The sequence below is a fragment of the Ranitomeya imitator genome, chromosome 2 (assembly GCF_032444005.1).
Source record: "Ranitomeya imitator isolate aRanImi1 chromosome 2, aRanImi1.pri, whole genome shotgun sequence".
Classification (NCBI taxonomy): Eukaryota; Metazoa; Chordata; class Amphibia; order Anura; family Dendrobatidae; genus Ranitomeya; species Ranitomeya imitator.
In genome coordinates this window covers 667,605,275-667,618,806 of record NC_091283.1, presented here as the reverse complement: position 1 = coordinate 667,618,806, position 13,532 = coordinate 667,605,275, and the positions used below count along the sequence as shown (strand labels likewise).

Below are 13,532 nucleotides of genomic sequence, written 5' to 3'. Positions count from 1 at the left end.
AGGCTGGGGGCATTTCCACAGTGCACGCCACCCCTGTAAGAAGCGGGGAGTGTGCGCCCTAAGCACGTTGCTGGGGAACATGCACAATGTGCGCGAAGCCTGGGAACAGGAAGCCGCGGCGGAGGCCAGAGCAGAAGATGCCACCGAGTGGCCCTGACAATGAGGATGTCGGCATTCACATACCGTCTATAGTTGATTGAAATTTAAATATTACTGTTGCCAGTTAGGTGCTCTGCTTTTATTTATAGAGGTGGTTCGCTACAATGTATAATGCGTCCTTTCAACTGAAACCTTTTAAATAAGTATTTTTAATAAGCTGAAAAATAGTGGACAGCACCTCCAAAAATCATACATTGATCTAATGCCGCTAGGCAAAAATGTATATAACTCAACACGCGGTTCTTAGTTTAACATTCTAATTAGACTATATGAAACCCACTGCCACGTCACGGCAAACCTCGTAGTGGGTCCCTATCACCCTAACGGAGCGGAGCCGTGCGCCGACCACCGCCACAGTGGCAATGCATCAGCAACGCAGACGGCCCAGTGTCTCCAGACCGCGCCGCGTCACCAGCACAAAACCACAATAACAATTAACAATTTAAGGGATGCGTCTCTTCAGAAACACGAGCTGGGCAAAATATATGTGGGCGCTACAATATGTGAGGGCTTTAGACTGTATGGGGGGGGCACAATGTATGGGCACTAAACTGACAGATTTGCATTTCTTCAGAATAAAGCGTAGCATGGATGTTCCAAAATAGTCACTGCAGCTTTACATTAATTCATTGAGGGGTACAGTTCCTAAAATGAGGTCACTTTTGTGATTTTTTTTTTCTGCTGTTCTATCACCTTAGGGGCTCCACAAATGTTGGCTTCAAATAGCGCTCCTTCCTTGTCATCCCTCACAAGGAATCACCGCATTCAGGACAAATTGCGCAACAAATTGTGGGGTTCAGTTTCACCTATTAACCCTTGTGTAACTAACTGATAAATTTGCAGCTAAAAAAAAGTTACATTTTTACCACTAAAATATTATATTTCAACGTTCAAAATACTCACTACACCCCTAGATTCATTCCAGTGAACAGTAACAGTGAAGTTCCCAGTATGAGGTATGGGTGTTTCTGCTTCTTTGGCACCTTAGGGCCTCTTAAAATGCAACATGGTGTACAAATTTGCGTTCCAAAAATTAAATAGTGGTTTTTGCTTTCTACGTTTTGCCATGTGCCCAGACATTAGTGTTTGACCACATATAGAAAATCACTGTGTTCTGAGGAAATTGCATAACAAATTGAGGTCCATTTTCTCCTATCACCCCTCGTGTAGTTTATAAATTTGGTGTTAAAGCAGTATTTTTGAGAGAAAATGTAATTTCTTGTTTTCACATATTAATCTCTTTATCCCATATGATGTACTATCCCGTCGAGACCTGGGACTTAATTACCAGTGACGGGATAGTACGTCATGCTATTTAATGCGACATCGCGACTTAAGTCACGGTGATCGCATTAAATTTCCAACACCATCTTACCTCACGGAAGATGGCCTCCGCATCCTTGGATATGGCGCCGCCCCCCCAAGCCTCTCGATCGCTATGATTGGCTGTTCAATTCTGAACAGCCAATCACAGAGTTTCTCATTGTTTCAGCCAATCAGATTGGCTGAAACAATGAGGTCCCAGGCTAGGATCGAGTACCGGGGTACTCTATCCTAGAAGGGGTGCCTGGCAACTCCAGGCGCCGGCAAAAACCCCCCTGATTGGCGTGATCACCGATCGTATTGATTGCGCCAATCGCAGGGCGCAGCAGCGGTATTACCGTGCTGTGCCCTTCCTGTACCGGCCTGAATCGGTGCTGTAATAGCACCGATCCTAGGCCAGATCCAAGGACAGGCCCAGCAGGGCCTGCAGGAGCTGATTGGCGCTATCGATGTTATCGACGATCGCACCAATCACTGGCACAGCGGTGGTCACGTTGTGACCACTGTGTGCCCTGCTGGTGACCTGGCTGTGACCTGCCTAGGATCAGAGCGATCCTAGGCAGTTGCCATGGTCACCAGGGCCTGCAGGGATTGGTAGGATCGATGTGATCATTCGATCCCACCAATTACAGCTCACAGCAGTGGTGTGACCGCTCTGTGACCTGTCTGTGACCTGTCTGACTGCGCTGCAGGAGTCCTCACTTTAGCTGAGGATTCCTGCAGAGCGGTCACACAGCCAGATCTCCTCTTGCTGGGCCTTGTGGTGCTACAGAAGCCTGTAACACCACAAACCCTGCTTTAGAAAAGAAAGAAGACAGACTACAACGGTAAGTGTTATCCCTGATCCCTACCCGATCTCTCTTCATACCCCCCTTTCCCCATACCCCTCTTTTTACTCCCCTCATCCCTCTTTGCGCTGCCTCCGTGCACGCGTTTAGCAGCCACCGAGCGTTGATTGGTGACGCAGTTCACCGAACACTCATGCTCGCTTTTTTTCCTCAGCCCCCTTTGCGCCAACTCCGTAAACATCCCGCAGCTGCCATACTTTGATAAGTGACACCGTTCACTTATCAGAGCTTTTGCCTGCCGTTTCCTTTTTTTTTTTTTTTTACACATCCCGTTCGCACACCCAGCAGCCGCCGAACTTTGATAAGTGACGCGGTTCACTTATCAGAGCTAGGGCCTGCTGTTTTAGGCTTTTCCTTTTCACAGGTATTTTTTTTCCCTATTTGCTTTTTTTTTCTTTATTTTTTTCTTTTCAGAATAGTTTGCACCAAACACTATCCCCCCCACACGTACAGAGTTACCAGTAAAGTACACCCAAGCACCATACTCGCACAAAAAAATGTCCCGCTCGTCCCGTTCATCCCAACAGCGCTATTCATTGGAGGAGGCATATTCTTTCCTTGCCTCCGACACTGATAGTGCGGGAGAGGTTCCCACTTTTCTTTATTTCTCTGATGCTTCATCATCCTCTTCCCCCTCTCATCTTCCTCCTCCGGTCCTGCGGAACCACCACGCAGGTGTCGCAGGACAGAAGATGATGCAGTGCCTATAATTCATGAAGAGGACGATGATGAAGATGAAACAGCGCCCACCGTTGCTGAAGACGAACCAGCGGACCCCATATGGACCTCGCCGGCTGAAAATTACGAGCCACTGATTCCTGATTTTGTGGCAGAATCAGGAATCAAGTTTGACACCACCAGCTTCGCAGAACTAGACTTTTTCAAAGTCTTTTTCTCTGAGGCTTTTGTTAACCACATGGTGGAGCAAACTAATTTGTATCCTCGTCAGTTTTTGGAATAAAACTCAGGTTCATCATATTCTAACTGGTCTCCTGTAGACGCAGTTGAAATGATGCAGTTTTGGGGCCTTGTCATCCACATGGGGATCTTGAAGAAGCCACAACTTCAGCAATATTGGAGTGTTGATATTTTATATAACGCTCCAGTGTTCCGAATGGTTATGACCCAGACGCGTTTTGAGGCCATCCATGTTTTGAGGACATCCATAAGTTCCTGCATTATAACGATGATGCATAGTGTCTTGCACGAGATGACCCCAACTTTGACCATCTGTTCAAAGTTCGGCCGGTCATCGAACACTTCAACAAAATTTGCTGAAGTGTACGTGCCTCAAAGGGACATCTGCGTGGATGAGTCCTTAATTCATTTTAAGGTCTGGCTCGGATTCCGTCAGTACCTGCCCAGCAAGAGGGCCAGGAACGGAATCAAACTCTACAAGCTGTGTGAGAGTACCTCAGGGTACACCTACAGCTTTAGAGTCTACGAAGGGAAGGACACCAGGATTGAACCGCCTAAGTATCCTCCTGTCCTGGGAGTGAGTGGGAAAATTGTGTGGGATTTGGTGTACCCACTGCTGGATAAAGGTTATCACCTCTATACCGATAACTTTTACACCAGCATCCCACTCTACAAATCCCTCTCTGTGCAAGGTACCGCAGCCTGCGGTACTGTCCGCAAAAATAAGAGAGGCCTCCCAAAGACGCTACTTGGGCAGATGCTCAGAAAAGGTGAGGGCAAAGCCCAATGTAGCGACCACCTGCTGGTGGTCAAGGACAAGAGGGTTGTCCTTCTATTGACCACCATACACGGTGATGGCAGCGCCCTCAGCACTGTACAGGGTACCTCTACAGAGGTCAGCAAACCGACCTGTGTACTGGGGTGCAAAAAAAACATGGGGCGTTGATCTCTCCGATCAACTCCTCCAACCGTACAGTGCTTTCTGTCGGCCAGGGTGTGGTACAAAAAGCTGGCCGTGCACATTGTACAAATGGCAATGCTCAATACTTTCCTGCTGTCACGATGTGCGCGCCACACCGATACGTCGTACCTTCATTTCCAGGAGGTAGTGGTTAAGGCCCTGATGTTTGGCACTCCAGAACGAGCTGGCCCCAGTACCTCTGGAACTGAAGGTGCTCATATCGTACCAGTTCAGCATTTTCCGGGGGTGGTCCCGCCAACTGGAAGAAAAGGTAAGCCGCAAAAAAGGTGCCAAGTGTGCTACAAAAGGGGAATACGCAAGGACACCATCTATCAATGCGACACCTGCCCCGACAAACCTGGCCTGTTTATGAAGGATTGCTTTAAATTGTACCACACCTCCATGCACTACTAATTTACAGGAAACAGATTAGTTCCAAAGGGGGCACATTTAGTCAAGATCTTTGGGGGTCTACTTTCCAAAATGATGTCACTTGTGTTTTTTTTTTCCTGTTTAGGCACATCAAGGGCTCTGCAATCGGAACATGACGGCCGCAGAACATTCCATCAAAGCCTGCATTCCAAAACGTTACCACTTCCCTTCCGAGCCCTGCCGTGCGCCCAAACAGTAGTTTTCCCCCACATATGGGGTACCAACGTACTCAGGACAAATTGGACAACAACATTTGAGGTCCAATTTCTCCTGTTACCCTTGGGAAAATAAAAAAATTGGGGACTAGAAAATCATTTTTGTGGAGAAAAATTTTTTTTTTTTTTTTTTTTTTTTTTAACGCCCGGGCATTATAAACTTTAGTGAATCCCCTGGGGGTTCAAAGTGCTCATCACACATCTAGATAAGTTCCTTAAGGGGTCTAGTTTCCAAAATGGGGTCACTTGTGGGGGGTTTCCACTGTTTAGGCACATCAGGGGCTCGTCAAACATGACATGGCGTCCGATCGCAATTCCAGCCAATTTTAGATTGAAAAAAATCAAACGACGCTCCTTTCCTTCGGAGCCCTGCCGTGCATCAAAACAGTGGTTCTCCCTCACATATGGGGTATCGGCGTACTCAGGACAAATTGGACAACAACTTTCACGGTCCAGTTTCTCCTTTTACCCTTGGGAAAATAAAAAAAATGTTGCTAAAATATCATTTTCATGACTAAAAAGTTAAATTTTCATTTTTTCCTTCCACATTGCTTCTGCTCCTGTGAAGCACCTGAAGTGTTAATAAACTTCTTGAATGCGGTTTTGATCAGCTTCAGGGGTGCAGTTTTTAGAATGGTGTCACTTTTGGGTATTTTCTGCCATATAGACCCCTAAATGTGACTTCAAATGTGAGGTGATCCCTAAAGAAAATGGTTTTGTAAATTTTGTTGTAAAAATGAGAAATCGCTGGTCAACTTTTAACCCTTATAACTCCCCAACAAAAAAAAAATGTTTTTTCCAAAATTGTGCTGATGTAAAGTAGACATGTGGGAAATGTTACTTATTAAAGGGAACCTGTCACCCCGAAAATCGCGGGTGAGGTAAGCCCACCGGCATCAGGGGCTTATCTACAGCATTCTGTAATGCTGTAGATAAGCCCCCGATGTTACCTGAAAGAGGAGAAAAAGACGTTAGATTATACTCACCCAGGGGCGGTCCCGCTGCTGGTCCGGTCGGATGGGTGTCTCTGGTCCGCTGCGCGCCTCCCATCTTCATTCCAAGACGTCCTCTTCTGGTCTTCAGCCACGGCTCTGGCGCAGGCGTACTTTGTCTGCCATGTTGAGGGCAGAACAAAGTACTGCAGTGCGCAGGCGCCAGAAAGGTCAGAGAGGCCCTGCGCACTGCAGTACTTTGCTCTGCGCTCAACAGGGCAGACAAACTACGCTTGCGCCGAAGCCGTGGCTGAAGATCAGAAGAGGACGTCTTGGAATGAAGATGGGAGGCGCCACAGCGGACCAGAGACACCCATCCGACCGGACCAGCAGCGGGACCGCCCCTGGGTGAGTATAATCTAACGTCTTTTTCTCCTCTTTCAGGTGACATCGGGGGCTTATCTACAGCATTACAGAATGCTGTAGGTATGCCCCTGATGCCGGTGGGCTTACCTCACCCGCGATTTTCGGGGTGACAGGTTCCCTTTAAGTATTTTGTGCGACATAACTCTGTGATTTAAGGGCATAAAAAATTAAAATTTGGAAAATTGCTAAATTTCCGTTTTTTTCACAAATAAACGCAGGTAATATCAAAGAAATTTTACCACTAACATGAAGTACAATATGGCGCGAGAAAAAATTGTCAAAATCAGTGGGATCTGTTGAAGCGTTCCAGAGTTACAACCTGATAAAGGGACAGTGGTCAGAATTGTAAAAATTGGCCCGGTCATTAACGTGCAAACCACCCTTGGGGATTAAGGAGTTAAATGTTATAAAGCTTCATAAATCACAGATGGGTTATAAATGCTCAATACGCCCATAGATTCATTGAGGGCTATAGTTTCTAAAACGAGGTATCTTTTGGGAGTTTCTTCTGTTAGGCATGTCAGGCTCTGCAAATGTGGAATGATGTTCACAATCCAGATACATTTACGCTTCAAAAATCATATTGTGCTCTTTTCTTTCCAACCTTTACCACGTGCTAAAACAGCAGTTTTTAACCACATATCATCTCATTTGGGAGAAATTGCTTAACTATTTATGGGGTCCAATTTCTCTTATTATCCCTTGTTTAAAAATGCAAACTTGGGGCTAAAACAACATTTTAGCTGTTAAAGCAAATTTTTTGTTTCTACATACAAATTTTAAAATGTTACGTGAAGCATCTATGCTTTCGAAAAGCTTAAAGGGACACTGTCACCTGAATTTGGAGGGAACAATCTTCCGCCATGGAGGCGGGGTTTTTGGGTTTTTGATTCACCCTTTCCTTACCCGCTGGCTGCATGCTGGCTGCAATATTGGATTGAAGTTCATTCTCTGTCCTCCGTAGTACATGCCTGCACAAGGTAATCTTGCCTTGCGTAGGCGTGTACTATGGAGGACAGAGAATGAACTTCAATCCAATATTGCAGCCAGCATGCAGCCAGCGGGTAAGGAAAGGGTGAATCAAAAACCCCGCCTCCATGGCTGAAGATTGTTCCCTCCAAATTCAGGTGACAGTGTCCCTTTAACACACTCCTAGATGAATTTCTTGAGGCGTCTAATTTCCAAAATGGGGTTGTTCCAAAAATCAAATAGTACTCTTTCCCTTCCGAACCCTGTCATGAACCCAAGCAGCAGTTTTTGACCACATATGTGATGTTAGCAACATTCTGGAGAAAATTACAAAGTTGGGACTAAAATAGCATTTTACTGGAAAAATGTAATTTTTTCCTTATTACACCTAAATGTTAAAAAGTTCTGTGCTGCACCTGTGGATTCAAAATGGATTCCCCTAGATGAATTTATTGAGGGGTTCAGTTTCCAAAATGAGGTTACTTGTGGGGGTTTCTGCTTTTTTTCGATTTCAGGGGCTCTCAAATGAGACATGGTGTCTGCAATCTATTGCAGGCGAATTCACGCTCCAAATGTCAAATACCGTAGTTTTTCTTCCCTTCCAAGTCCTGCTGTGTGCCCAAACAGCAGTTTTTGACCTCATGTGGAATATTGCCATGTTCGGGAGAAATTGCGTAATACAGTTTATGGTCCGTTTTCTCCTATTACGTTGTATAAAAATTAAAAATTTCCTGCTGTAATATTTTAGTGGAGATAATGTAATTTTATTTTTTCAATTTACTTTGTCAAAATTTCTGTGTAGCATTCAAATGGTTAACAAATTTCTTAGCAGACGTTTACAATAATTTGAGGGATGTAGTTTTTAAAATGGAGGTTTCCAGTATATAGGCCCCTTTAAAATCCATTCACAACTGAATAGATGCATAAAAAATTGGATGGATTTGTAAAGTTTCTTTGAAAAAAATAAAAATAATTGCTGCTAAATTTTAACCCTTATAACATAGTAACAAAATATAAGGAGGTTTGAAAAATAGTACTGACATAATGAAGACTTATCGGAAATGTTAATAACTATTTTGTGTGGTGTCTGCTTTACACATAGCCTTGAAAGTTTGAAAATTGCAATTTGTTTCTATATTTTATTAAAATTTCAGATTTTTACACAGAAATGGTAAAAACGTATCTACTTAAATTTACCCCTAACATGAAGTACAATGTGTCATGAATAAACAGTCTCAGAATGACCAGGATATGTACAGTGGCTTGCAAAAGCATTCTTCACTCCCCCTCCACCTTGGCCTTTTACAAAATTGTTTACATTACAACTTGTATTTCAATATTTTTGTTTTCTGACTTGTGTGTGCCATGATGACTAAGGGTAAGTTCACACAGGGCGTTTTTGCTGCGTTTTTGTGCTGCTTTTTTATGCTAATTTTCAGCTTATTTTTACAGTACCAGCAAAGCCTATGAGATTTCCGAAATCTCATGTACACACATTGTTTTTTTGTGTGAACAGTATTTTGTGCTTTGCTGCGTTTTTTGGTCACAGAGCATGTCACTTATTTCAGTGTTTTTGCTACATTTTTTCAGCGTTTTTCACCCATAGACTTGAATGGGTGTTGAAAAAAACGCAGCAAAAAGGCGCAGGTATCATTATGTGCTGCATTTTTGCTTCTGAAAATTCAAGGACATTAGCATGGACAAAGAGAAAAAAACGCACCAAATACGCAACAAAAGAAAAAAGACACTTCTGGAATTATGCACACCACTGCAACCATTATAATATGAAAAAATCCACTTTATTAGTACACCACATTTAAAACATATGGTAATTAAAATTACCACACAACTGTCCCCATCCTGGGTATATAGCGTCAACCCCAATATACAACCTGACATATGATAATATATATACACATGCATATAAAATATACATCTCACTTAATGGCTCATGGGGCACCTAAGAACTCCTAACCAAACGAATAATAAGATAGATAATATAGATATATTGTCAGAAGTTACCCAGTACACGCCCCATCCAAGGCAAAAACCTGGCTTACCAACCCAATAGCTGATAAGCCGACACCCCTAAACATATATGGACAAGTCGATATTGCAAAATAAGAAGAGGAGGATGTTACCCAATATATTCTGATTGCATGGAAAGTAACCAGGTTCAGAGGTCCCAGGGTGGAAGACAGGACATGGCCCCACACGTATCGCCTCCAAGATGAGGCTTTGTCAGGGGAAGTGAAGGGTGTGTGACCAATCCGTGAATAAATATACAAAATTTCCCTGCTTAATAGCCTACCGGTGTTATTCACCGTAATCAATTCCAGAGGTCCGTAGTCGCCACAACTCCGAGAAGAAGGCAATGTGTGGGCTGAAGCACAGCCACAGCAGCCGCAAAGGTCCAAACAACCCCCCTCCAGTCAGCACTCACACAGGGTTAATGGCTGCATTACACCACGTTATGCTGCGGTGTAACGCAGTCCGTTAACGCTGCTATTAACCCTGTGTGACCAACTTTATATGCTTATGCAGCATCAATAGTGAAAACATCTAATGTTAAAAATAATAAACAATTAAAAAATCATTATATACTCTCCTTCCGTCACGTTTCCCACTCCTCGCGACGCTCCGGTCCATGAATTGCGTCTCTGTTCTATATACTACGTGGGCTGTGCAATATATTACGTGGCTGGGCAATATACTGCGTGAGCTGTGCTATATACTGCGTGAGCTGTGCTATATACTACGTGAGCTGTGCTATATACTACGTAGCTGTGTAATATATTACATGGCTGGGCAATATTCTACGTGGCTGTATTATATGCTTCGTGAGCTGTGCTGTATACTGCGTGGGCTGTGTTATATACTGCGTGGGCTGGGCTATATACTGCGTGGGCTGTTATATACTGCGTGGGCTGTTATATACTACGTGGGCTGTGTTATATACTACGTGGGCGGTTATACACTGCGCGGGCTGTGTTATATACTATGTGGGCTGTTATACATTGCGTGGGCTGTGCTATATACTACCTGGGCTGTGCTATATACTGCGTGGGCTGTGCTATATGCTTCGTGGGCTGTTATATGCTACTTGGCTGTGGTATATTTCTATGCTGTATCTGTGCTTCATGAATCTTGGTATGTGTTACAGAGGGGGGGCCCACTGAGACTCTGAGACTCTTTCGCCCGTGGCCCTCTAAAACCTGGAGCCGGCCCTGGCTTCACTGATTGTTCGCGGCCGGCCGGGTGTGACCAATCAGCGACAGGCGCAGTCCGGCCGCAAAATGGCGCGGAATTTGAACCACACTAATTGGTCGCGCCCGGCCGGCCGAATCCTGTGTATAAATTGCATTATTCTGAAAACTTCATAAATAAACTACATACATATTCTAGAATACCCGATGCGTTAGAATCGGGCCACCATCTAGTATTTTATATTTATGCATGTGTATATTTATATTATCATATGTCAGGTTGTATATTGGGGTTGATGCTATATACCCAGGATGGGGACAGTTGTGTGGTTATTTTTAATTTTAATTATGTTTTAAATGTGGTATACTAATAAAGTGGATTTTTTCATATTCTAATGGTTGCAGTGGTGTGCATAATTCCAGTAGTGTCGTTTTTCTTTTCTTGTTCATTGTTGTTTTTCTACTGATTGCACTCCGGCTTATATATCCTCTATATAGCAGTGCTCCTGGTTTTTCTTATTTTGAAAATGCGCAACAAAAAACGCACCAAAAATGCACCTAAACCTGTGTTTTTGACGCAGCTTCTTTCCTGCCAAGATCATCCGGTTTTGCTGCAGAAAAAAAGCAGCAAAAACGCCCTGTGTGAACTTACTCTAAAAAGTCTAAGTTGAAGTGAGAAAACTATAGGTATAAATTAAATTTGTGAGATCAAATAACAAAAAAATGGCATGTGAATATGTATTCACTCCTTTGGCAATTAAGCTCTTAATTTCTTGTGCAAGCACTATCCTTCAGAAGTCACATGCTTAGAGAAAGGAAGTCCAGCTGTGTGCAGTCTGTCACATACTCTGTGTCTATCTCTGATGATCCCTCGGAGCACCATCAAATCCATTATCATCAAATGGACTTTATATGGTACCACAACAAACCTGCCAAGAGAGGGCCACCCACCAAAGCGGTCACCCCGTGGAAGGAGGGCATTAATCAGAGAGACAGCGTTGAGCCCACAGGGAACCCTGACGGAGCTCCAGAGACTGGAGTATTTGTGCAGCCACTATAGAAGCATTTCCGAGTTACCTCATAAATTTACACTGTTCAGATTTGAAAGATTGGGCTTGGTCATTAAGCTTAATATTGTCTCTGTCACTAAGGGATTAATTACAGCATTGATACCAAAAACAAATGCATATAATTGCAGTAATCTTACTTTTTTTTCCTATTTTCGCTTTAGCTTTTGAACAAACCAGAAAACTGCTGTGGTCTGAAGGAAAGTCAAGTGCTGAATATATTGAGTGACATTGGTATGTACCGTAATCTCTCTGGTCCAGCGCTGATGGCTGTATTGTAATGGATTCACTTTACTAGATTTAAATGAATTGCCACTACTGACGCCCCCTTTTCAGTCACCATGTTTTCCAGCTACACTCTCCTGCGGTGCTGGCCCTGTTCCAGCGTTGTCTGCACTGGCCCTTAAGTTACATCCTGATGACCCACCCTTCGGACATAACCGATATGTGGAGGTAGACCGCAGCTGCAGCTCTGACTCCCTCTGAATGTCAATTACATATAAACGAGGGGAGAATGAAGCCACTATTGATTTGCACTGGGATGTCCGGCATCAGAGGCGACTATAGCCATATTATTTATAAGGGGAAACATAGTGATCGAGAAGGGGATGTCCAAGTAATCGACAACCCCTTTAACCCCTTCAAGACGCAGCCCTTTTTCGTTTTTGTTTTTCGCTCCCCTCCTTCCCAGAGGGATAACTTTTTGATTTTTCCATCAATATGGCCGTGTGCGGGCTTATTTTTTGCGAGACGAGTTGTACTTTTGAAAGACACCATTCGTTTTACCATGTCTTGTACTAGAAAACGGGAAAAAAATTCCAAGTACGGTGAAATTGCAAAAAAAATGCAATCCCACACTTGTTATTTGTTTGGCTTTTTTGTTAGGTTCACTAAATGCTAAAACTGACATTCTCCACGTCATTACGAGTTCATAGACACAAAACATGTCTAGGTTATTTTTTAGGTAAGTGGTGAAAAAAATTCCAAACTTTACTAAAAAAAAAAAAAATAAAAAATAAATGCGCCATTTCCGATACCTGTAGTGTTTCCATTTTTCGGGATCTCTGGTCAGGTGAGGGCTTATTTTTTGTGTGCTGATCTGACGTTTTTAACCCCTTTCTGCCATTAGACGTACTATTGCGTCCATGTGGGGTGGGCTTTTCTTCCCAAGGACGCAATAGTACGTCATGTGCGATCGGCAGCGCTCACGGGGGGAGCGCCGCCGATCGCGGCCGGGTGTCAGCTGTTTATCGCAGCTGACATCCGGCACTATGTGCCAGGAGCGGTCACGGACCGCCCCCGGCACATTAACCCCCGGCACACCGCGATCAAAGATGATCGCGATGTGCCGGCGGTACAGGGAAGCACCGCGCAGGGAGGGGGCTCCCTGCGGGCTTCCCTGAGCCCCCCGCAGCAACGCGATGTGATCGCGTTGCTGCGAGGGTCTCACCTCCCTCCCTGCTCCCTCCAGCCCCGGATCCAAGATGGCCGCGGATCCGGGTCCTGCAGGGAGGGAGGTGGCTTCACAGAGCCTGCTCAGAGCAGGCACTGTGAAGCAGCCTGCACTCCTATCAGATCAGTGATCTGACAGAGTGCTGTGCAAACTGTCAGATCACTGATCTGTGATGTCCCCCCCTGGGACAAAGTAAAAAAGTAAAAAAAAAAAATTTCAAATGTGTAAAAAAAAATTAAAAAAAATATTCCAAAATAATGAAAAAAAAATAAAAATATTATTCCCATAAATACATTTCTTTATCTAAATAAAAAAAAAAAAACAATAAAAGTACACATATTTAGTATCGCCGCGTCCGTAACGGCCCGACCTATAAAACTGGCCCACTAGTTAACCCCTTCAGTAAACACCGTAAGAAAAAAAAAAAAAAAACGAGGCAAAAAACAACGCTTTATTATCATACCGCCGAACAAAAAGTGGAATAACACGCGATCAAAAAGACAGATATAACTAACCATGGTACCGCTGAAAACGTCATCTTGTCCCGCAAAAAACGAGCCGCCATACAGCATCATCAGCAAAAAAATAAAAAAGTTATAGCCCTGAGAATAAAGCGATGCAAA

The 13,532-nt window shown here is 44.0% G+C and overlaps 1 protein-coding gene across 1 annotated transcript in view; it reads left to right on the top strand.

Annotated features, from left to right (window-relative positions):
• The window catches only part of CHUK (component of inhibitor of nuclear factor kappa B kinase complex), a 204,029-nt gene that overhangs the window by 79,594 nt on the left and 110,903 nt on the right, over positions 1-13,532 (top strand). The window contains exon 4 of the mRNA XM_069753015.1: positions 11,621-11,690. Within this exon, the coding sequence (XP_069609116.1) occupies positions 11,621-11,690 (70 nt within the window). The remainder of the gene's footprint in view (positions 1-11,620; positions 11,691-13,532) is intronic.